The sequence below is a fragment of the Centroberyx gerrardi genome, chromosome 5 (genome assembly GCF_048128805.1).
Source record: "Centroberyx gerrardi isolate f3 chromosome 5, fCenGer3.hap1.cur.20231027, whole genome shotgun sequence".
NCBI lineage: Eukaryota > Metazoa > Chordata > Actinopteri > Beryciformes > Berycidae > Centroberyx > Centroberyx gerrardi.
The window spans coordinates 7,505,338-7,527,500 of record NC_136001.1 but is presented as its reverse complement, the minus strand read 5'-3'; the positions used below and the strand labels follow the sequence as shown (position 1 = coordinate 7,527,500).

Sequence of the window (22,163 nt, the reverse complement as noted above, 5' to 3'; positions counted from 1 at the left end):
TCTTCACGCCCTCTGAGAAGTAAGGAAGGAGTCTTAGCTTTCACTAAGCTTTCCTCACTGCGACACAAAGCACCTCAGACTAGACAGAGACTGTCATCATCCCCAGACACACCATCCATCTCCATAATGGAGGCAGTAGACATAAATAAAGACGAGCCAAAGATAGTTTCCGATGACGGAAGATTCAGGTATATGGAAGTAATGCTTACACTGACTGCATTGCTCACACATGAAACAATGGAAGAATTACTTTTCAATCCTGACAATTTGCTATTAGTTGCACTCTTGGTCTGTCTGACACACACACACACACGCACGCACACGCGCGCACGCACGCACGCACACACACACACTTCAGCAGACATTCATATGCTCCTGAGTCCAAAACAGCAAAAAGTGATGCAGACTTTAAAGTGATAATGTATTGTTAGCTAATTTTCCATGTCATAATATACATCTATTTAACAATAAATGCCTAAACATTTTCATTTTTTTTTATTTTGCTGTATTTTTATATCAAAATCCCATTCAATAAAACCCAACCAATAAAACCATCATAGACTTTTGAACACCCCCTCCCCTAACTCAATCATTTGTTTATTCTTTCTTCCTTGCAATTCATTGGTCAGTTCATTTGTTCATTGATTTATCAAATTATAGCTCTATCATTTGCTTGCTTATTTCATTCAAATACACAACAGAAGGTCCTCCAAGTCTCATTCCTTGTCATTAAATTTCAGACGTTTTGCTTTTTGACAAGAGCAAAGTGAACAGCAGGTAAGCTATTGACAGAACAAAGCCTGAGCAGCGGAGCAAAAGCCCCCTGGAGCTGCAGCAACAGCACTTCAATAACATCCACAAAGCAGCAGAGACTGGAACCACACAGTTGGAATCACTTTTTCTTACCATGCATTGCTGATTCTGATGCTGTGTGGATGTTTTTTGCCTGAAACAATGAAACAAAGCTATCATTCATCTATCAGTTTGTGCTTTTCACTGTTGTCCATACATTTGGACATTTGTAATTTGACTACAAAAGTAGCAACAAATTCTCCTTCCTTCTTGCTAGATTTCAGATGTTTTTCTTCCCTAGAATAACAAAGTGAAGAGCATGGTGAGCTACTGACAGGTCACACACTAACCAACAGACCAAAAGACTCCACATGTTGTAGCGTTGGTAACAATAATTCAACAATGCCTGTAAACTGACAATTGGAATAATATCACATTTTCTACCCATACATGTGTTTAGTGTTTGCTGGTTTGGATACAGTAGATTTTTGCCTCAAACAAGGGAACAAATCATTGATTAATCCTTTAATTTGTGCACATAGTTTACTATTACTCATGTATTTTTTGCATTTGTGATCACATGCAAACCTAAACATGCTCTGCAAACTCTCATTAGTGATTAGATTTTGAATGTTCAATTGAACAGCAACAGAACAGCAACAGAAACCATAACGGACCGAGCGGCCCCGTGTAGCTCTGCTAACAATAGCAGCTGTCACATTAGTTGTGTTTTCTCTCTCCAATAATGTTGTAATGAGTAGCCAGACACAGGGTTATTACCCTGGGGCCCGGGCTCTGGAATGCTACTCATAATGAAGACTGTTGACACGTGAGGAAGGGAGGGAGGAAGGGAGGAAGGGAAGGAGGGAAGGAGGGAAGGAGGGAAGAAGGGAAGGAGGGAAGAAGACAGAGATGGAGGAGAATTGTGTGTGGCCCTGTCCAGAAATGACCTCTTACCTAAACTTGTGAGTTCACTACACCACACACAGTCTCTATTGTATTGTATTGTATTGTAGTCAAGTCAACTTCATTTATAAAGTATAGTGCTTTAAAACACAAAACCAGTTTGTTCCAAAGTGCTTTACAAAAAAGGGAAGGTTTCAAAACAGGGAAAAAGGAAGCAGAACATGGAACACCAACAGCAAAATTAAGACATATGGGAAATAAGAGCATGGCTAAAAGTACAAATATTCTATTCTATTCTAGTTTAGTCTGTTCTATAAAAGTGGATGCTCCCGTTAAGTTCTTCCCTTTCAAGTCCTTTCAGTAGATACAGTAAGTAAAGGGTCCTACATTAATAAGATTTATGACAGGACAAAATGTATCAAAATTCTTCAGTTTACAAGCTCTCTGATGTGGTGAGGAAGTTTCATGACACTCAGGCCCATGAAATCAATTCAAAATCATTCAAAATGGTTTGGTCAAGTGTATACTTTGTAAAAGGAAAACTTATGCTACACCCGGTGAACAAGCGGGGAAGAGAGCTTTTACTTTATACCAAGCGGCCAAAACCACGGGTGAATTTTGAAGCCAATAAGGAAGTGACAGTAAGCAGCAGTTCCTCTAACGTCCGCTAGAGTCCGGCTCCAAAAAGACTCCAAACCATCCAACTCCATGCAAGTCAATGGGACCACAGCTCAACTTCTCACTCAAAATATAAAGACAGTACATTTTTGTCCCCCACCAAAGGGGGGACTATGGATCGGTCTCCGTCCGTTAGTACGTTCGTTCGTCCGTTAGTTAGTCAAACTGTAACGTTGACTTTCTGCCGCTAGGGGCCGGCTGGACGCAATACACACACACATTGAAAAGACATGAGAACCTGAGAACCATGTGGACTCAATCACAGGATCACAGAGCCAGAAATGTAAGTTTCGTTTCTCCGCCATCTTGTTTCTCTGCTGAGATCGGGAGGCAGCTCGTTTCTCCCACACAGTAAGCAGGCTGACCAATATCATGCATGTGATAAACTGAAGCTTGAAAAGTAAAAGTAAAATCTATACAATTATATCATATCGCAGTTTATTTCCATTATGCGCGAGCTCTGTCCACCTGACAGCCCTCTGTTCTGTCGGCGGAGAGAGAGACACAGACAAGCATGGAGCTTTCGGCGTTACTGCCGATGCTTCCCGGGAGCACGGTGGCGGCCAGGGCTGATGGCAGGGCACCGATTTGTCCGAGATTTCGGCGGGGGTCCCGACGCCAATGCGTCACCGGGTGCCCGGCGAACGGCGTTTTCGGCACCGATGGGTACCAAGGATAGTTATCAAAGTTATCATAGGTAACATAATAGTCTACACATGCTACACACTTGGAGACATCAGACTGGGTTGATGTGTTGAAGTGAGAGTCAATAGAGAATTTTTGGGCAAACCTCTAACCACAAGACACTGTAGTTATTGTACAGTTGTTGGACTGTTGTACTGTTATTGCACTCATCACTGCACTACCACTGTGCCATCAGTGTTGACTACTTATATCATGTTACCACTTACCTACTGTGCAATTCCATATATCACTTATCATTTAGCATTTATATTATTCATAACACTCACGCTCCTGGTGTTGTATGTTATATTGTATATTGTATTATAAATTGTATTGTAGTGTACATTGTGTAATGTACGGATTGTATTTATTGCGTATTGTAGTTCTTATATTTTGTACTGTATTGAGTAAAAACAGGACAATTACAGTTACTACAATTCAAGATATAACTTGTAAGCCTAATTCTGAGGAGAGTAGGCAACAGAAATATATGGTCAATCTGTCCTTTCATTGTCCCATACCAAAATGCTTATACAATTTCACTCATATTTCAAGTACACTCAGCAATCACTGACTGACCCAAGGGTGGAACTACATCACTGGTGGGGGACAACATGTTTACTATTTGCTTGTTTCAACAAGAGATTATGGTCTCAGTAGCTAATTTCACTTCTTCTTATGTGTGTCAATATGGCGATTTTCAAAATAATTGCGTCATTAACGAGATATAACAGTTATAAAACGGGTTAGCTTTCCTAGTGATTGACAGGTCGCCTGTCCATTGATCGACAGGTCGCCGATCACGGACCAATAGCAGGCAGCGCTGCGGGAAACCCTCGGCCTCGCTCTGGCTGCTCCGGCTCCAAAAAATGTCAACATGGCGGCGACCGTAAACCCGATCTTTTGGCTTCAAAACGGCCCTTCAGAAACCTGTGGGTGACGTCACACTCACGACGTCCATCTGTTTTTACAGTCTATGCTTTATACCAATGTTTTTGGCTATTTCAGCGGTGTCCTATTCTATTCTATTCTATTCTATTCTATTCTATTCTATCCCATAACAGTGGACACTCTTTAGGCATCCCATTCATTACACTTCCCTGTCAGTTCCGTTCAGTATGTAGATAAACAGTCCTTGATTTATCAAAATCTAAACTTTAGATATTTCCTTTAGTGGTGAGGAGGTTTTGTGATATATTGGCCCATATGAAATTTTTTTTTTCAACCAGCAGCATCAAATGGTTTCAGTGAAGTGCAAGCTCAAAGGAAAAATTCTGCTGTGATTGGTGAACAAGTGAGGAGGAGAGCTTTTACTTTAAAAACCAACGTGTTTTGGCAATGTTAGTTTTCAAAAAACAGTTTTCAACAGTGTCCTGTTACAGCCTTTATCAGTGACCTGAATGGTTATGACAGCAGAAATACAGACGTTTTTCCAATAAAATTTCTTCTCTTTACTTTTGCCACTTTGGTGGAACTGGCAGGTAACATTAGATTGTGTTTCCACCCGTCGATAGTCTGTCAGTGTGTCTGAGTGACAGGCAGAGAAGAGCATGACTAGTGTTTAAAGCAGCAGGGTGCTGGCTTTAACAAGGATACCAATAACATCACGGTCACAGTCTGACTGCTGTTTCAGTCACAACACACAGAGGAGCCACTGCTCATCAGATACACATGGAGAGGCCGGGCTGAGAGGGGGAAAACAAAGCAGCGGCGTACGAGCTCGTCCCCCACTTGTAGATTCCCATTGAAAAATGTCTTTTTAGATTGTTGGTGTGAAGAATCAAACTCATCGGGCCTTGACTGGTGTCCAGGCTCTGTCTGTCTGTTAGGTGCACAGGGTTCACTTGATAGATTGTTGGCTAAACAAATCTATTTTGTATTTCTGGCGGCCTGTCACAATATTTGGCTGCGGCTGTCAAAAGACATTAAGATGGCAAGAAATAATAACTTCACAATGTTAACAGAGGGACTAGTATCAACACTAACCAGCTGACTGTATCCTGCTAGTACCTGTATCTATGGGTTTTGTTATTCAAGGCAGATGGACAACTACAGGAATACACTCACTTTTTGGTAAATAAGCTCTTTGATTTAATGTTGTGATTGTTGTGATGTGATGTTGTGTTTTGATTCTGTTATGTTCCAAGAATATTGTTAGCAAATTCACCGCTGTGTGTCCAGTATTTACTTTGCCATGATGCAAGCTAGCTTGTACTATTCAATAAACACACACAGTGTACTAATATAAACAGTGTTGGATAAAGTTACTTTTAAAAGTAATTAGTTGCTTTACTTTGTTATTTACCTTAAAAAGTAACCTGTTATGTTAAAAAGTTACTCTTTATTAAACGAAATTCAGAGTACTTTAGTGTTATCCATTATTACTCTGTTTTTAAAACAGTAAGCCAAGCTCATTCATATCAAGCATACTTAGTTTTTTTTTTCAATCAGCATGTTTCAGCTTTTCACATATTTCTACTTTTTTTTTTAAACTAAAAAATGAAACAATATCAAATAAAAGTAATGACGTTCTAATTTTAAAACGTAACTGAGAAAAAAGTTATCTCAGTACTCAACACTGATACTAAAACATTAGTAAGCACCACAGCAAACTAAATAAAAACTCCACACACAAAGGTAAAACTGTACAACTGTACACTGATTCCACAGCTTATTTTCCCAAAAAGTCAATGTATTCCTTTAAGCAGAGGGACATCCACTATAGAGAAAGCACATCCTCAACATTTAGAATTTCTTTGCACATCAAAATTGTGAGGTTTCATTTGTTGGAGCCACACAACAGATTTTTCCAATTTTCCAAGTGTTGACTTTTCAGTGACAATATTTGGGGTTGATGAGTGTTGAGTGCAGAGTTGTTTGTCCACTCACAGAGCTGATATGACTCTAAAAGTTAAAATAACACTGATGATGTACGGCTCCATTTTGCAATCCATCAAATCAATATCAAATCAATCAATCACTGAGAGGCTATCGGTTCTTTCCCATCAGGGCTTCTAGACTTTGGATCCACTTGCCTGAGAAGCTCAGGCTGCTGAACCTGCATCATCTTTTAAATCCCTTCTTAAAACTCATTTTTATAGACTTGCTTTTATGTCATGACCTTTTATTATTGTTGTTGTCCTCCCTTCTATGACTCTTGATTTGCCTTTATATTTCATACCATGTTTTATTGCTTTTGCTGTTTTTTTTAAATTATTTTAATTATTTTTGTATCCTTTCTAAAGCACTGTGTAAGTGTGTTTTGATAAACTGAAGTCGTCATGGAAGCCTTCATTCAGATGCTTCTTGAAGTGATGAAACTTTTGACGAAAACAAAAAAACAACCTACAAACCCACAATTTATTGATATTTCCATACAGAACTGGAATAGACGTCCCATTTAAAAAGTCATGTTGACCCTTGTCTAATCCCTGCTCCCACCCGGCGGCCTGTACATCCAGCGCTGCTCCCTGTGAGGCAGAAGAGCTGCTTGGTCAGCTGGGATACTGACTGTTTTGTTCATATGAGGGGGATCCCACTGACCCAGTGAGCCTCTCTCCACAGTTCACAGTTCAGGGTTCACACTTGACTGGCTGTGTGTGTGTGTGTGTGTGTGTGTGTGTGTGTGTGTGTGTCTCTGCTTATGGATGCGTATATATTCCTCCCTCTGCCTATGTGTCAGTGTACATTTGCACCTCTGTTTGCGTATGTGAGTGTGCATGTACGTACGTATGTGTGTGCCTCTGTGTGTGTGTGTGTGTGTGTGTGTGTGTGTGTGTGTATGTGTGGTCAGTCACCAGGGTGCCAGCAGTAGTCTAAATTAGACCTTCCCCTCTCCAATGGTCAAGGGTCAGTGTGTCAGGAGCTGAGACTCTCTGGTATTTCACACTGGGGACACAGAACGGACTGAGGAAAAGAGGGGTGGGGGTAAGGAGGAGAGAGGGAGAAAGAGGGATGGGGGAGGGGGGGGGGGGGTGTTGGAGAGGAATGCACTTTCACCTCCAAAAGTACAACTTCTGGGCCTGAAGTTGCTCTCATAGTAGTGATTGAAAGTTGTAATTAGTACGCCGCAATTATCATTAGGCTTGTTGGACAGCTACAAAGACTCAACAGGTGTCAGCGCTGTAAAAACTGATGAGAGGAAAGTTGTTTAGACCAGGAGTTCAGAAACCTTTGTCATTTGTAATGAAGCTGGGTTGTAGGTTGAGACTAAATTCACTCAGTTTGTCTCAGTCTCAACAAACTGAGTGAATTTAGTTTCAACCTACAACCCAGCTTCATTAAAGTAATACTCCATGACATTTTCATGTAAATAAATGTCCATTTTGCTTCTCTCTATCATCAAATGATATAACATTACAGTATTTCAAGCTGTAGCCAGTTCATTCAAGTTTTTACTATATGTACAGTTCTAAACAGCTGGTGTCTGGTAGGACTTTCCTGGGAAAATTCCTCAGGTGCACAGGAAGTGATGCGTTTTATGTTTCTGGTTTGTTTGGAATAAACAGAAGAAGAAGAACTGGGTAGTTAGCATGAGCAGCGATAGCCACCATGACTGAACAGACAGAGAAAAGAGAAACTCAAACTGCATCAACAGAAAATCCAAGCTCCGCCCACACTGTTTGATTGACAGGTGATCTCTGGGAAGTGCAGTGAAGAAACACCACAGTGAGGCTGAGGGACAAAGATGGAGACTAAATAAAAATGTAAAAAAAATAAGAGGAACTGGTGGATTACCACTAAAAATATACTAGTACTCTTGTCCAGTGGGAATACATTACAGATGGGCGCTATATGGATTCTGACTCATCTAAATAGACGATGGTGTAGAGACACACTGTGTATCTTCTAATTCTTCTTCTATTCACAATAGCTAAATAGGTCACTGCTGAGCTTAGTGAAGGACATCATCAAGGGAAAGACAAATCTGGGAAATAATTACCCAGGACACTGTGTGAATGCACTGTGAGAAGTTCAAACCTCTTCGTAACACACACGCACACAAGTGCACACGCGCACACACACACATACACACACACAAGGTAAACTTGTTTATCATCTAGCAAGAGTTATTTTTCAGGATGATTAAGTATCTGGGAAGATAAATCAAGTGTTGAAGTTGAAATACAGTATTTGGAACCATATTCAAATGTGTTGTGCCACGGCTTGTGGTGGGTCACTGTAGAGTGTTGGGTCATGACAGTAATGGCATGTCACCAACACTCTTAAGGCAATTAATGCAACAAATTCCAAAAACCCATAAATTAACATTGCATAACATGACATGTAACTTGGTGGGCACTTATTAAAACACACCCTGTTATTCCTGTTACACAGGGTGGCTGCAAGTTAAATTAAAGACTTTTAAGACCTTTTATTAGCAATTTAAATAAATTAAAGACCGATTTAAATCCATAAATAAGTCTGAAGAGCAAAAAAAACCCCCACCAGCTGCGCAATAACGCACCGAGAAAGAAGACCATTTACCATATTTAAAAGACTCAAATGCAACATTTAGCGGTATTTAAGAGATTTTTAGGACTTGAATTTAGACAATTCAATCTAATACCTTTTAAGACTTATTAAGGACGTCAACCCAACCCGTGCGCCACGCTGCGCTCCGTGCGCGACGACCCACCACACCTCTCCAAACCCAAAACCTCTCCAAGCTGCCTGCAGAAATTTGGTTTATCGCTCCCCACTGTTCGGATTTCAAAGCGGGGGGGGTGGGGTCTTTGCGTTCCCAAAAACTTCTCCTCCTGCCTGGCATGTTAATACCTACACCCCATCCCTCCACAACCTCATTCCACCAGTGAACAAACCGCAGAAGGGTCACGGAGCGAGAAAAGGAGAACGATCTCACAACCTTTAGGCATTTTCACGTCCAAGCGCTCATTCCTCACGACACGGCGAGCGCTTTTGGGAAAGAGGTTTAGGATAAGCTGCAGCAAACCGTGACCTCACCTTTCCTTACCCGGGACATTGTGTGCGTTTCCTAACTAGTGCGGGACGTAGGAACTGAGCGTTTTGTTGCGGAGGTCGAGTATCCAGCCTTGTTGCCTGCCTTACCTGTCCCATCCGCCGGTCCTCGGTGCGTCGTGTCCGGCCAGCAGCGTCCCCAGGTGAGTCAGCGGGTTGACCGGGTCGGGGGACGGAGGAGGGGGGTACAGGTGAGCGGTATCCGCCTGGGAGTCTCCTGGCTGGTGCCTTGATGATGCTGGAATTTAGAGGGTTTGTGTGGATTGTGTTAGATGAATCGGTGTGGGATGCGGGGCTTCTGACTTTGTAACTGTAGAAAAACTGTGGAGGTTGTAAAGAACAGCAGTTTTTTTTGTTTTGTTTGATTCCTTTCTTTTTTTTTTTTTTACATTTCTTTTGCATCCCATTCTGTTGTTTGTCTTGTTTGTGAGGTACTTTGTAAGCGCTACAGCTATGTAGTTATTAGTAAAATTAAACGAACGGATATAAAATCGGAAAAAAACAGGCTGTTGGTGACCGTTAGTCATCAACAGTTAAGTAATGTTAAAGTGAAATCAATCAAAGATGGGATTGCAACAGCACTTGCAGGCTATGGTTAGTGATTTGCAGCCGAGTCTACATCAGGATGACTGAAGCTGACAGAGTGCAAACATAAGGGTAAATAAAACCCAATCTGCAATTTTCTTCTGGGTACATATATTTCACCGTCAAAGGTTTTCCTGTAACTTGTTTGTTTCATAACTTGTAAAAAATGTTTCCCCTTCAATTGCTGTCTGAAATTAGCTGAGAAAACTGTTAATTGTTATTGAAATAAAATCAAATAGTTATTGTTGATAATGAGCTTTGCAGGAACTTGAGGACACATTTGGATTGTTTGAAAAGCTATTTATCTCGTTTCTTATGACTGAATGGTGAAGGTGTGGGCTACCAAGCACTGAAGAGAGAGAATTGTTTTCAAAGGCTTCTTGGGATTTTGCATAATTATTGTGCCTACATCTAGGTTACAAATGAAATGAAACAATGTTGATTTAATGAGGGGAACAAAAAACAATTTGTCTAATATGTCAGTAAATAGCTGTGAGTACCTCTAGTAATCATCAAAGTTAGAATGATCAGAGGTGGTGCTGGTATTCTCAGACTTGCCTAAAAATAGATGTGCGTGTGAGTGGAGAGAGAGAGAGAGAGAGAGAGAGAGAGAGAAAGAGAGAGAGAGAGAGAGAGAGAGAGAGAGGCGAGGCAGCGCTGGGTTCACACTGGTTGCCTGGAGGTGAAGCTCTGCAGGCAGACAAATACAGTGGCAGGCAGAAAAGCAGACAGGCAGAAAGACAGATAAGCAAGCAGTCAGTCAGACAGGCAGAGCAGAGAGACAGGTAGAGAAGACTACGCAGTGTTTACAGGAACCACTGCACTCAGACAGGTTGGTGTGTTATCCAGAATCAAAGTAATTCACTATGGAAAGATGAGATTTACATTTTTAAAGTTGAATAAATCATAGTGGACAAAACATTTTCTGCCCTCTGGCCTTCATCAGTATCTCAAGTATCTCTCAGGTAGGCAAGACTAAACAGACACACAGCCATACAGTCAAGCAGGCAGACAGTCAGTCAGTCAGATGGATATGTAGGCAGACAGGCAGACAGCAAGGCAGGTAAACAGGCAGACAGTCAGTTATACAGGCAGACAGACGGTCTGTCAGGCTGAAAGGACAGCAGATAGTTAGACAATTAGGCAGTCAGTTATACAGGCAGACAGTCAGCCAGTAAGATAGTTAGGCAGGCAGACAGTCAGTCATGCTGTAATACGGGCAGGCAGACAGTCAGCCAGTCAATAAGGCATGTAGGTAGTAGGTAGTAAAACAGGCAGGAAATCAGGCAGTCAGACAGTGAGGCAGGCAGGTAGACAGTGAGTGAGACAGGCAGATAGACAGTCAGTCAGTGAGACAGGCAGGTAGACAGTGAGTGAGACAGGCAGGTAGACAGTGAGTGAGACAGGCAGGTAGACAGTCAGTCAGTGAGGCAGGCAGGTAGACAGTCAGTCAGTGAGGCAGGCAGGTAGACAGTGAGTGAGACAGGCAGGTAGACAGTCAGTCAGTGAGACAGGCAGGTAGACAGTCAGTCAGTGAGACAGGCAGGTAGACAGTCAGTGAGACAGGCAGGTAGACAGTCAGTCAGTGAGACAGGCAGGTAGACAGTCAGTCAGTGAGACAGGCAGGTAGACAGTGAGTGAGACAGGCAGGTAGACAGTCAGTCAGTGAGACAGGTAGGTAGACAGTCAGTGAGACAGGCAGGTAGACAGTCAGTCAGTGAGACAGGCAGGTAGACAGTGAGTGAGACAGGCAGGTAGACAGTCAGTGAGACAGGCAGGTAGACAGTGAGTGAGACAGGCAGGTAGACAGTCAGTGAGACAGGCAGGTAGACAGTCAGTCAGTGAGACAGGCAGGTAGACAGTGAGTGAGACAGGCAGGTAGACAGTCAGTGAGACAGGCAGGTAGACAGTCAGTCAGTGAGACAGGCAGGTAGACAGTGAGTGAGACAGGCAGGTAGACAGTCAGTGAGACAGGCAGGTAGACAGTGAGTGAGACAGGCAGGTAGACAGTGAGTGAGACAGGCAGGTAGACAGTGAGTGAGACAGGCAGGTAGACAGTCAGTGAGACAGGCAGGTAGACAGTAAGTGAGACAGGCAGTCAGTGAAACTGCTAACAGTAGCAGAGTCAACATCTGGTTCCAATCTGAAGCGACTAACAAGAAGTGCTGTGTGTTCATCTCAGTATGGGCTCCAGCTGTCACTCAAAACCCAAACCACCTACCAGCCAACCAACCACAGACTCTGCCTGTCTCACCGCCTCCATACCTCTCTTGTCTCTCTCTCTCTTTACTGGTCTTTCTCACATGGTCTCTCCTCTCGCTCTACTTTTCGCTGTCTCTCTCTCTATACATATACAGGTCTACCACAGTATATATACTATACACATGTTCTCTATCTCTCTCTCTCTCTCCCCCTCCTATCTCTCTGATCTCACAACCGCAGAACTGATACGTTTTAATTTCAGCGTGAATCCAGCCTGCCACTCAAATTTATAACCCCAAGCATATTGTATATATAACCTATATTTCTGTCTCTCCCTGAAGTATGTTGTATACATAACCCAGATTTCTTGACCGATCTGTCTCTCCCCCTTTCCTCTCATCTCACTCTTTCACCTTTCTCTGTTGCTTTAATCTCAATGTTTTCCTTCCCCAACCTTAGGAGAGGACAGTTTCAATCACACTCTGCTCATCCTTAATGCTTCACAGACTCCACATGCAGCTGTAAAAAAAAATCCCAGAGAGCAGACTGCAATTGAATCAACCTAGATAAGGATTTGATGCTAAAGCTGCACTTGGCAAGACTTTTATGTAAAAACACATCCGTCTTATCAGGCTAAATCAAGTCAGACTGCAACAGAGAAGTCTCATCCCCACTAATTGGCCACTCGCCTATAGCCTCTCTCTCTCTATCTCCTATAGTCTCTCTCCCTTTCTACTCCATATTCACTCAACTATACACCTATCGTTCACTTTCTCTCTCCTCCACTCCACATGACAAACCCTGAAAAATGTATTTTCTGTCAGGACCGACCCAGGCCGTCAGAGATCTGCGGGGTTAACAGCGGGGTTTCTAACACACTGTACTGCAGAGACAGACATCCCATAGAGAGAGGGCCTGTCTGACTCATGTAGCATACACACTCACTCTCACTTCTCTCTCTTCCTTCATATTCCTCATCCTCTAATTCAATTTCTCTCCTTCCTTCCACTTCTCCACCAACCTCTCACCTCAAGCATAAGGTAAGAGTGTAAACTGGGAAAGTCAATTGAGTATACACATGGTATGATGAAACTGTCCTGCATCTGCTATACAATGACAGCATTCAGTTACACTAAGGCAATAGTGAATTCCCTATCACTTAACAAGTTAAAGGATAAGGCTGGTGTTTTTTAATGCATTGCTTACCGCCAACAAATCCTATGAAAATAACAAAATCAGCAATGATTTTGTTTTGCCAACAAGTCTCGTCCATGTAGCCGGTGCCCAATGAAGCCATGTCCCAGCAGCCATAGAACTCCATTGTATTAAAAAAACTATTAAAACCCGTCACAGAGCCATGCCGTTGCTCTGGGCAACATATTTCATCATCGCGATGCACCCGGCCAGCCGACTTTTTCGTCAAACAACTTAATAAGCCCGCTGTAAACACTTTGCGATCTCAGGAAAGTAGTTCCGTAGCACTGAAAATAGTCCCCGGTGTAATGAAGAATTTGTTCCCATTTGAATTTGATTTGGTAATAACTACAACAGCCTGACTTTTCGTGGTAACAGTTAGCGATTTTTAAATTGAAACTATGTCTTTGTGATTGTTTCTGTATTTCAAGGTTTTTAGCTTACAATTGGAGCCAATGACTTCCGGGTTGACGGCTAAAAACGGTACGTGGGAAGTCAGAAAGTAACGGGAGTAGAGCAAACACATTATTGATTTTGTTATTTTCATAGGATTTGTTGACGGTAAGCAATGCATTAAAAAACACCGGCCTTATCCTTTAAGTGATAGGGAATTCCATTTTAAATGTTTCACATGCATATATGCCATTTGGTAGCAACTTTTATCCAACGTGCCTTGTGGTATCATGAGTTCATAAATTTTTAGTATCGTGGTGCCAGCCAGAATAAAACACATAACTCAGGCAGTGTCAGTGCCACCTCTATCCTACACACTGGAGTACACTGCAGCCTCTTTCTAATGCATTTCATTCACAATAGATGAAGCCCAACCAGCCTTTGCTAACCATTATAATGCAAACCTTTAGCAAACCAACAAACTAATTCATATGTGAACCTATTTAAATATATTTCCATGTTGTCTCAATGGGCGTGTCAGCCGAGTTTATATGCTATTTGGTTTTAATCCATCCATCCATTTAATCCATTGTGGTATCATGATTTCATACATTTTTGGTATTGTTGGTGCCAGTTGAAATGAAACACATAACCCATGCAGCTGTAGCACATTGGCAACTCTTTCAAATACATTAAATTTAGCATAAAATCCACTCTTGTTGACGTGGAGATGATTTTATTTGTTCACAAGAAATTATGCAAGTGTGAAGCCCAACCAGTCTACGCAAACTCCTGTCATGCTAACCTCTAACAAACTGTCAAATTGAGCCGTAGAAACTTTCCCACAGCACACCAACAACAGGGTCAAATGTCTGTCATCCACTAACACCTGTCACCGGTTCTCAACCTCAGGGTCACAACCCCACCAAGGGGTCACAGGATGGTATCAGGGTCATGAGTGATTTATAGAACGTGAAAAAAAGTGAATAAGATAAATATGTAATTATATTTAGAGTGATGGGAACAAAATGCTTTTTTTTGGTGAAATATTGAATAGTTCCTCAAGCATTTAAGAGAACATTGAAAGTATCATGAGTTTATGATTCTGTATAATTGTGCCCAGTTCACCGAGGGTTGTGAGCAGGTGATTCTTGGTTTTAATGGTTACACTTTTGTGGACTGAGAGGTTCAAACCTGCTTCCTTCACACTGGCAATCATTCATTTTCTAAATAAAAGTTTTCAAGGAACCTTCATGCGGTAAAATCTTCCATTGGGGAGTCGATTGCTGTCTCCCCATTCCGGAGAATTCTTTGATGTCGCTTGATGCTGATTTTGCATCCCTCATTGTGGGCATTTGATTTAATTTATTTTGGGGTCCAAACTGCTGCAAGCTTAAGCAATGCATTAGTCTATTGATATCTGTAGGATGGCAACATCATCTTCTACTCACCTTTCCTGCCATCCTCCACAATGTCCGGCTCATCCATGCTGGGCGGAGTGACTGCTGATATTAGGAGGGAACGTTCCTCAGGACCATCGTCAGTCCCAGGATGTTTTCACAGCTCCTTTGTCACTGCTTTAAAGATCATTTTAGGGTTAGCATTGGAAATCTACTTTGTATATAGAATGGGCATGCAACAGTTTCAGAGTTATGTGCCCTTTGTTGAAATTCATGAAGTAGTTTTTCATAATATTTCTGATGATAAAATATGATAAAAATACAGGTTGTTTCAACATATGCAGATGTTTTTCTGGAGGATTGAAAACACCTTAAATGAAGTGTCCAGCAAGAGTCCAGCAAGTCTGAAAGCTTGAAATTCAAAAGAAAGAGGCTTCCCAGGCAGCTGTCCACTTTAGGTCAAGCTGGCTTCATCTTGCATCTTGATGGTCTGTTGAAATCAGATGGACATTCCTCTGCTGTTGGAGCCACTATCTGTGCAAAGTCATCTTTTCCACAATTAACAAAAAACCTTTTCTAATTGGAGGCCATACACGGGTGTGGCTTTGAATGGCTTCTATGGACCCAAAGGACATGAAACCTAGTTTACAGAAGACCATGAAAACTTACAAAAGAAGTAAAAATATAAAAACATACCAGAATTTGAGTTTCAGGGATTCTAAGAGACAGCACTATTTTCTTCTAAAACAATTTCTGAATTAAAACACAGATAAGATTTACTGCACTACTTTAGCAGTAAGACTAGGGCTGCTAAAGCTTTGAAATGGCTATAAATAATTCAGCAATAAATAATTATGATTTCTTCTCAATTTTCCCTATGGGAGCTGACCTGAAGTCAAGTTGTCCTCCTGTAGCTTTTTGGTCAAGTTCCTCTTGTTCTTCTTCTTCTCATTCTGGTTCTTCAGCTCCTTTCCATGTAGAAGTTCCATATGCTGTAGTGATGTACGTTTATCCCACAGACAGATCTTCCATCCTCATAGTTTAGCAGTAAAGGAAACAGCTTGATCAACCAGTCAATCAATTAAATAATCGATCAGCTTTGCCAGAGAGCGTATTCTACAATGCATTCACTGCACCTTAAAGTGGATCTACAGTAAGAAGGGATGTCAGCTGCAAAAGGTGCTGACGTGTATGTTTATGTGTATAAGTGAGTGTGTGTGTGTATGTGTGCACTCCATCCCGGATCTGTTATCTGACCATTGGTCTTGGTGTGCACGAGAGAGAGAGAGTTTGTGTGTGTGTGTGTGTACAATGCAATGTGTACGCTACTGTATCTCTATCTCTGTTTGTGTGGATAAGGAGATAATCACCTGTTGCTGGACTGCAGCTTTCTCACACACACCTTTCTCTTTGGCAAACACTGCAGATAAGTGGAAGCTGTGAGTTTTTTAGTTAACATTTATAAAACATTTATTTTCTGTCAGGCAATCTGATTGGTCGGGTTTGAACCGTGCTGTTATTCCTGTGGTAACCAGAGATCTAGTTTGAGATCTTTGTTGTTTTCTCCTGTTTTTTTTATATGCATGTACTACTTTGGAGAAAACACATACATTGGTAACTGTTGTATAAAAGCCAAAATACCCATGAGGACGTTCTTTGTTGTGTTTATGGTCACTTTGGTGATGCATAGTCAAGTTGTATTTCCAGTAAAGAGCACCCTCTCTGGTATTATTGCTTATAGCTTGATTAACTTTAAAATGTTGAGAATTGACATAAAGATTTTTAAAAGTCCTGCTTCTTACGGTGTTCTACTGCTGGACCTTTGAGACAGGACAAGTTTTGTGAGGAAAAGCCTATAATTTTTTTTCCAAGAAAGTAATTTAGTTCAGTGTGTCATTTAAGAAAGAAATTGTCTGCAGTATTAATGCAAGATAGATGCAGGATAAATCCATGAAAGTGGAGAAAGACTGCTAATTTGTGTTTTGGTTTAATTTGAGTTTTGTTTCCAGTAGTTTGTCAGAATCATGGATAGGACTTTTACATTAACTGTAAAGGATCAAACTTGATAATGAAAGTTAAATATGACTTGTAAACAACATAACCAACCAGTAATGTTTGGTATTACCAGTAATACCAGTGGTATTTGAGGAAGTAGGTATAGTGTAACCCCAACATGCTACATATTTCCAGGGAACTAGGCTGATAGGGTTTGTATATTCTTAATGCTCAGGATCTGCAACCAAAACCAAAACCGATTACAGCCTATCTTCACACACTTGACTACACTTCTCTGAATTAAACTCTAAAAACTTTAAAAACATTTTCTCGGATTTTTCCAATACTCTATTTCAGTGTTTTCCTTTTATTACAGCTAATGATTAACTAGCCCAAGTTAACCCTTATCTTCCATGCTGATGTGTGCTGCAGTCTGTCTGTGTGTTACACAGTCAGTGACAGAGGCTGCTAAGCACATTACAGCCTGGGGGAGCTTGTGTCTGAAGAAAACAAACAGCGGGGCTCAACAAGACGCCTGTGATTGCTATCAGACGGCAGGGAGAATAAAGCCGAATACCAGCCACAGTGACTGTTCCAGAAATACATACTTCATACATGCTACAGCTGACATTATTCATCGCCAACTGTGACCCAGAGTGAGATTAATGGACATTTAGAAGCTCTGTGAAAGGTCTTTGGTTTGTTTGAGCCAACCTGAGCTGCCAGAGGAACAGTTTGAACTTCCCAGATCGATTGGATGTGTCACATCAGTCAAACTCAATCGAGCAGGGATGTAAAGAGTTTGGAAGGGATTGATCCAGAGTTGAAAAAGAAGCTGATTGAAATAAATGTGTCTTCTCTGTATCTTTTCCTTGGCCCTGCATACACATGAGCATGGCTTGCCTGGATTAAACCTCCAGATTTCTCATTAACCGCATGACTATTTGAATTTTGCAGTTATGAATTACGAAATTCCAAAGTTTAAATGATTAATGAGCGGACATGAGAAGCCAATGGGGCTGGATCCAGGGACAGGTAAAGGAAAAAAGACTGCATCTCCAATTAAATCTGAATGAATTCATGGACTTATCTGTACTAAATGCAAATACAGTTGGTTGATGAGGTTTTGGTTGCATTAAAAGAATAGCGTCATAATTTGTAATATCACATTTGTGGGAATTCTTTTTATTTATTTATCTTAACCTTATTTTAACCCCTTGAATTGAAAAATATTTCAAAGCTGCACCAGGCAACTTCAATGTTAGGAGCTCTAAATGTCAACGAGCTGTAAGATGTCAGTAAACGTCACACAGCTCGCTCCTGTTTAGCAACCGGCCGGTCTGTGATGCTTTATACCAAAGACACCAAAGAGACGAGAGAGGAGAAGATCTAACACTGGTGAGTCCAGCTTTCTCTGCTCACTGCTGTTTAGGAAACAGATTGTTTTTCACTTAGGTTTTGATTCATCACTTCCTATGGGCCGAAGAGTGTCCATACCCAACACCAGAATCTCATTTGGGCAAACGATGAATCTAAATCGTCTCAATTAGCGGAAATGGGACGGTCTTCTCTGTTGCAGTCCTACCTATTTTTATATAAAAATCTTGCCTAGTGCAGCTGTAACTTGTTGTATAGTAATGTGTTCTGCAGAAGCCACAGAGTGATGTTAGGGTCAGGTGAGAGTTCCTCCAGTCCACCAAGTGTAGTTTGAGTGGACATCAGGGGAGGAAATCTGGAGAATGCATTAACATCTCCTGCTCCCTAGGGGGCAGCATTAAAGTGAAATCCAGGCCAGGCCTCTCAGATATGGATTTGTCAGTTTCAGCATCATGGGACGCTGTTGTTGTAGTTGTTGCTTCTGGATAAAATGTAGAACAGGATTGTAAACAGCACAAAGATGCCAAAAATGCTTCCTAAAATGCAGTCACTCTGTTTCTTTTGTGACACTGTCCTCAAATTCCTCCTTCCTTCTTTTTTCCTTCATCTCTTGCTCTTTTCTTCCCTTGCTTTCTTTCTTCATCTCCTCTTCTCTAATGAAGTGATCATTGATCTTTTGTGCTTTGTCTTCTTGAGCATGTAAAGCTGACAGACCAATCCCTCTGTTAGACTTCATTTAGGAAGGGAAGAACGCAACGAGATGCAAGAGCACATCCAAGAAGGCTGTCTTTAAAAAGCCCAAAGTGCTCAAACTTGTCCCGGGATGAGGGGAACAAGGGCAGTTGTCTTCAAAAAGTCCTGGAGCTGGACCCAGGATTTCATGCTATCTTCCAGACTATCCCCAAAACACTGATTTGACTGTGCATTGCACCGTGAGAAGAATATGTTTTAAAGTTTCCATCCTGCCTCAGCAACTTCAGGCTTCTATAGAAGAGGTTGTATGGTAGCTTGGAAAGTTACAATAAAATTATGATATTTATTTCAACCTTTTCCCATCCTGAAGCTCCCCTGCGAGGAAAATCAGGGAGCATGAAATCCAACAGTTTATTTTTCATTCCTAGACTTGAATAGACCTTTCAAGAAACAGCCACTGTTTAATTTGTCATAGAAATCTCTCACTCATGCCAACATCAACAACTTTTGTCGCTCCTTCTCAATAAGTAGCTATGTAAACCGTGCGGTTGGTTAGCACTCTACTATGTGGCGTCAAACTACTCCATGATATGCATTTTGCCTGCATTGCGATATTGAAAGCAAATTCAGTATTGCAATGCAGGTTCAGTGAGTTCATGTTCAGTGAATTCATAGAATAGTTATATAATATGATATAGTTTTACAATTAGAGTATGATGTATGATAGTAGGATCGTTTATATTTAGGATTTTGGCAGTGTGAATATACTTCCAGAGCCAGTAAGGAGAACAACACATTTTTCTTTCCCCTATAGCTACATTAAATACAACAGTCCTCTAAATGATCCCAGTGAAGAGGGAAATCTCCAGTCCTTTATTTACACCTCAGCTAGGTAAGAAACACACTGTCACTACTGCTAGCAGTCTGAATGCCTCCAGGAAGGCGGCAGTCAACCACCATCCAGTCAATGAAATGTTTAACGAGAAAGTATTAAGACGCAGCTGAATGTTTCTTTTAGAGGATAATTATAGAACATATGTTGCTCTGTGATCCATGGTGTGTGGGGGAGCAATGTTGTGTGTGTGTGTGTGTGTGTGTGTGTGTGTGTGTGTGTGTGTGTGTGTGTGTGTGTGTGTGTGGTGGATGGACTGCAGCAGTAGTGGGATTGCAGTAGACTGGCGGACAGTGTATGGTTGCAGAGGACGGACTGTGAGGGAGACAGGAAAGGGGTTGGAGGGGGGTGGGGGTGAGGGGGGGCGGTTGCTGCCATTTAGGTAGAGAGAGGCATACTAAGGAGTCTTTGTGCCCCCCTACACACACACACACACACACACACACACACACACACATGTCCCATGGTCCGGTATGGTAGGAGGTTAGTCAAACAGCTTCAGGCTCGTAGGATTTAGTGGGAGACCACACTCTGAGACAAACATCAAGAGAGATTGGACTTGTCTTTCTGTGTGTTAAGATAAATTTATTATTTATTTATTATTTTTGGAGCAATTTAATTTCAAATATCTGAATCTGTTACAGTATCTCTTTTTTGGTGATGTGTGCTTGCCTGTAAGGTTCGACCGATATAGGTTTTCGAAGGCCGATACCAATATCTTTCAACTGAAGTTGCTGATATTTTGTGTCGATATTCAATATCTTTAAATCTGATGAATTTACATGCCAAAAATTACAAGTATTCAGTGTTTCCCCAAGAATTTCATTGGAAAAGCCTCTGAAACAGCATTTAGATCATCTTGGGACACTAAAACTCTCCACTGAAACCCAAACTAATGAAATTCTTTTGAGAGGGTTAGCAGCTCGTTAAGGTTCAATTTTACATGTAACTGTAGTCAGGGAGGAACCTCCTTTATATTGCCAATAATACTGTTTGTTTGTGTTTCCCTCTCTGCTCATCACATCACTTTCCATCCCTTCTTCTCTCTTTCATTAGGTTTTAAACTTTGAAAACTTATTTCCTCGCTCCTCACTTTTACCTCAAGGCTCACTCTCACTCTTTTCATCTGTCGTCTCCTCTCATTTGGACTTTCCTCCTCCTCCCACACCTTCCCTTGTTTCTTGCACTCCCCTTAAATCTGACATGCGACTGGTGATATCTACTGTCTTTCATCTACTGCCTGTCTGTGTGGAGTGTGTAAATGTGTGTGTAGGAGTGTGTGTGTGTGTGTGTGTGTGTGTGTGAGAGAGAGAGAGAGAGAAAGAGAGAGAGAGAGAGAGAGAGAGAGAGAGAGAGATGAGAGAAGTGGGCAAGGAGAGGGAATTGGAGACACAAAGACAAAGAGACAAACAGAGACGTAAACAGAGAAAGGAGCCATTGTGCCGTACGCAGGGTGCTGAGTCATCACTCAGCCCGGAGCCAGAGGATGACCACAAGGTCTGGCTGGTGGTCCGGCAGCGATAAACCCCCCGAAGGACCCGAGGAAGAGAACTGGCTTTCATGCTGCCTGTTTGAATTGACTGTGTGCCCTGAACATAAACACTTCCCAGACATCATCATTATCCTTCTGCTGCTGCTGTTAGAACTGATGGCCTACAGGAAGACTGCCGGGGCAGATTAGGATAGGTGTGTGTGTGTGTGTGTGTGTGTGTGTGTGTGTGTGTGTGTACTGTTTTTGTGAGTGTGTGTATAGCCCTATATTAGCAACAATTGCTGTGTTCCCTAGCCAGGTGTTTGGAGCTGAGTGTTTTACGATGGGGCAGGACTGGAATGTCCCACTGCAACACACTCCCATCATCATCATCATCATCATCATCACAAACACACACACACACACAACAGGAATTTTCTGGTGTTTTTACACACTCTAATTTCTCATTGTAGCATAGATTTGTGTTCTCCTGTGTAGCTCAATGGGTAGAACATGGAACCAACACTGTCAGGGTTAGGAGTTTGAGTTTTTACACTATTAGATTGGATCAAATTGTCCACCACAAGACTCTAATTGTACTCTCTGCTTGTGTTGTAGTGAGGTCAGGGTGTCTTTTTTCAACATAGGGTAACACTTCATTTGGATAGTCCAATGTTGATACCCAACAAAGTATCAGGTGGCAGAAGTAACGTAAAGTGTCACTTGCCTATTTGGTGCATCTCCACTCTAGACTATGTAATCCTAACCCTAAAATTAATCCTAAAAAAGACATTGAATATCTATACAGTACTTTTCACATTATTGTGAGTATCAGCTGAAACTCAGCAGACTTTTTACTGACACATTATAGTTGAGTATCAGCATTGGACTATCCAAATAAAGTGTGACCCAATATAGCGCC

At 41.6% G+C, this 22,163-nt stretch overlaps 2 protein-coding genes across 2 annotated transcripts in view; one reads left to right on the top strand and one right to left on the bottom strand.

Moving 5' to 3' along the window:
• rbpjl (recombination signal binding protein for immunoglobulin kappa J region-like) overlaps positions 1–15,802 on the bottom strand; it is a 36,263-nt gene extending 20,461 nt beyond the window's left edge. Inside the window, exons 1-3 of the mRNA XM_071909970.2 lie at positions 15,703–15,802; positions 14,865–14,918; positions 9,130–9,277 (exon numbers count right to left, since the gene is read on the bottom strand). Coding sequence (XP_071766071.1) covers positions 9,130–9,277; positions 14,865–14,918; positions 15,703–15,802 — 302 coding nt within the window. The remainder of the gene's footprint in view (positions 1–9,129; positions 9,278–14,864; positions 14,919–15,702) is intronic.
• matn4 (matrilin 4) overlaps positions 9,056–22,163 on the top strand; it is a 28,827-nt gene continuing 15,719 nt past the window's right edge. The window contains exon 1 of the mRNA XM_071909969.2: positions 9,056–9,182. The gene's annotated coding sequence lies outside the window, so the exon portion shown is untranslated. The remainder of the gene's footprint in view (positions 9,183–22,163) is intronic.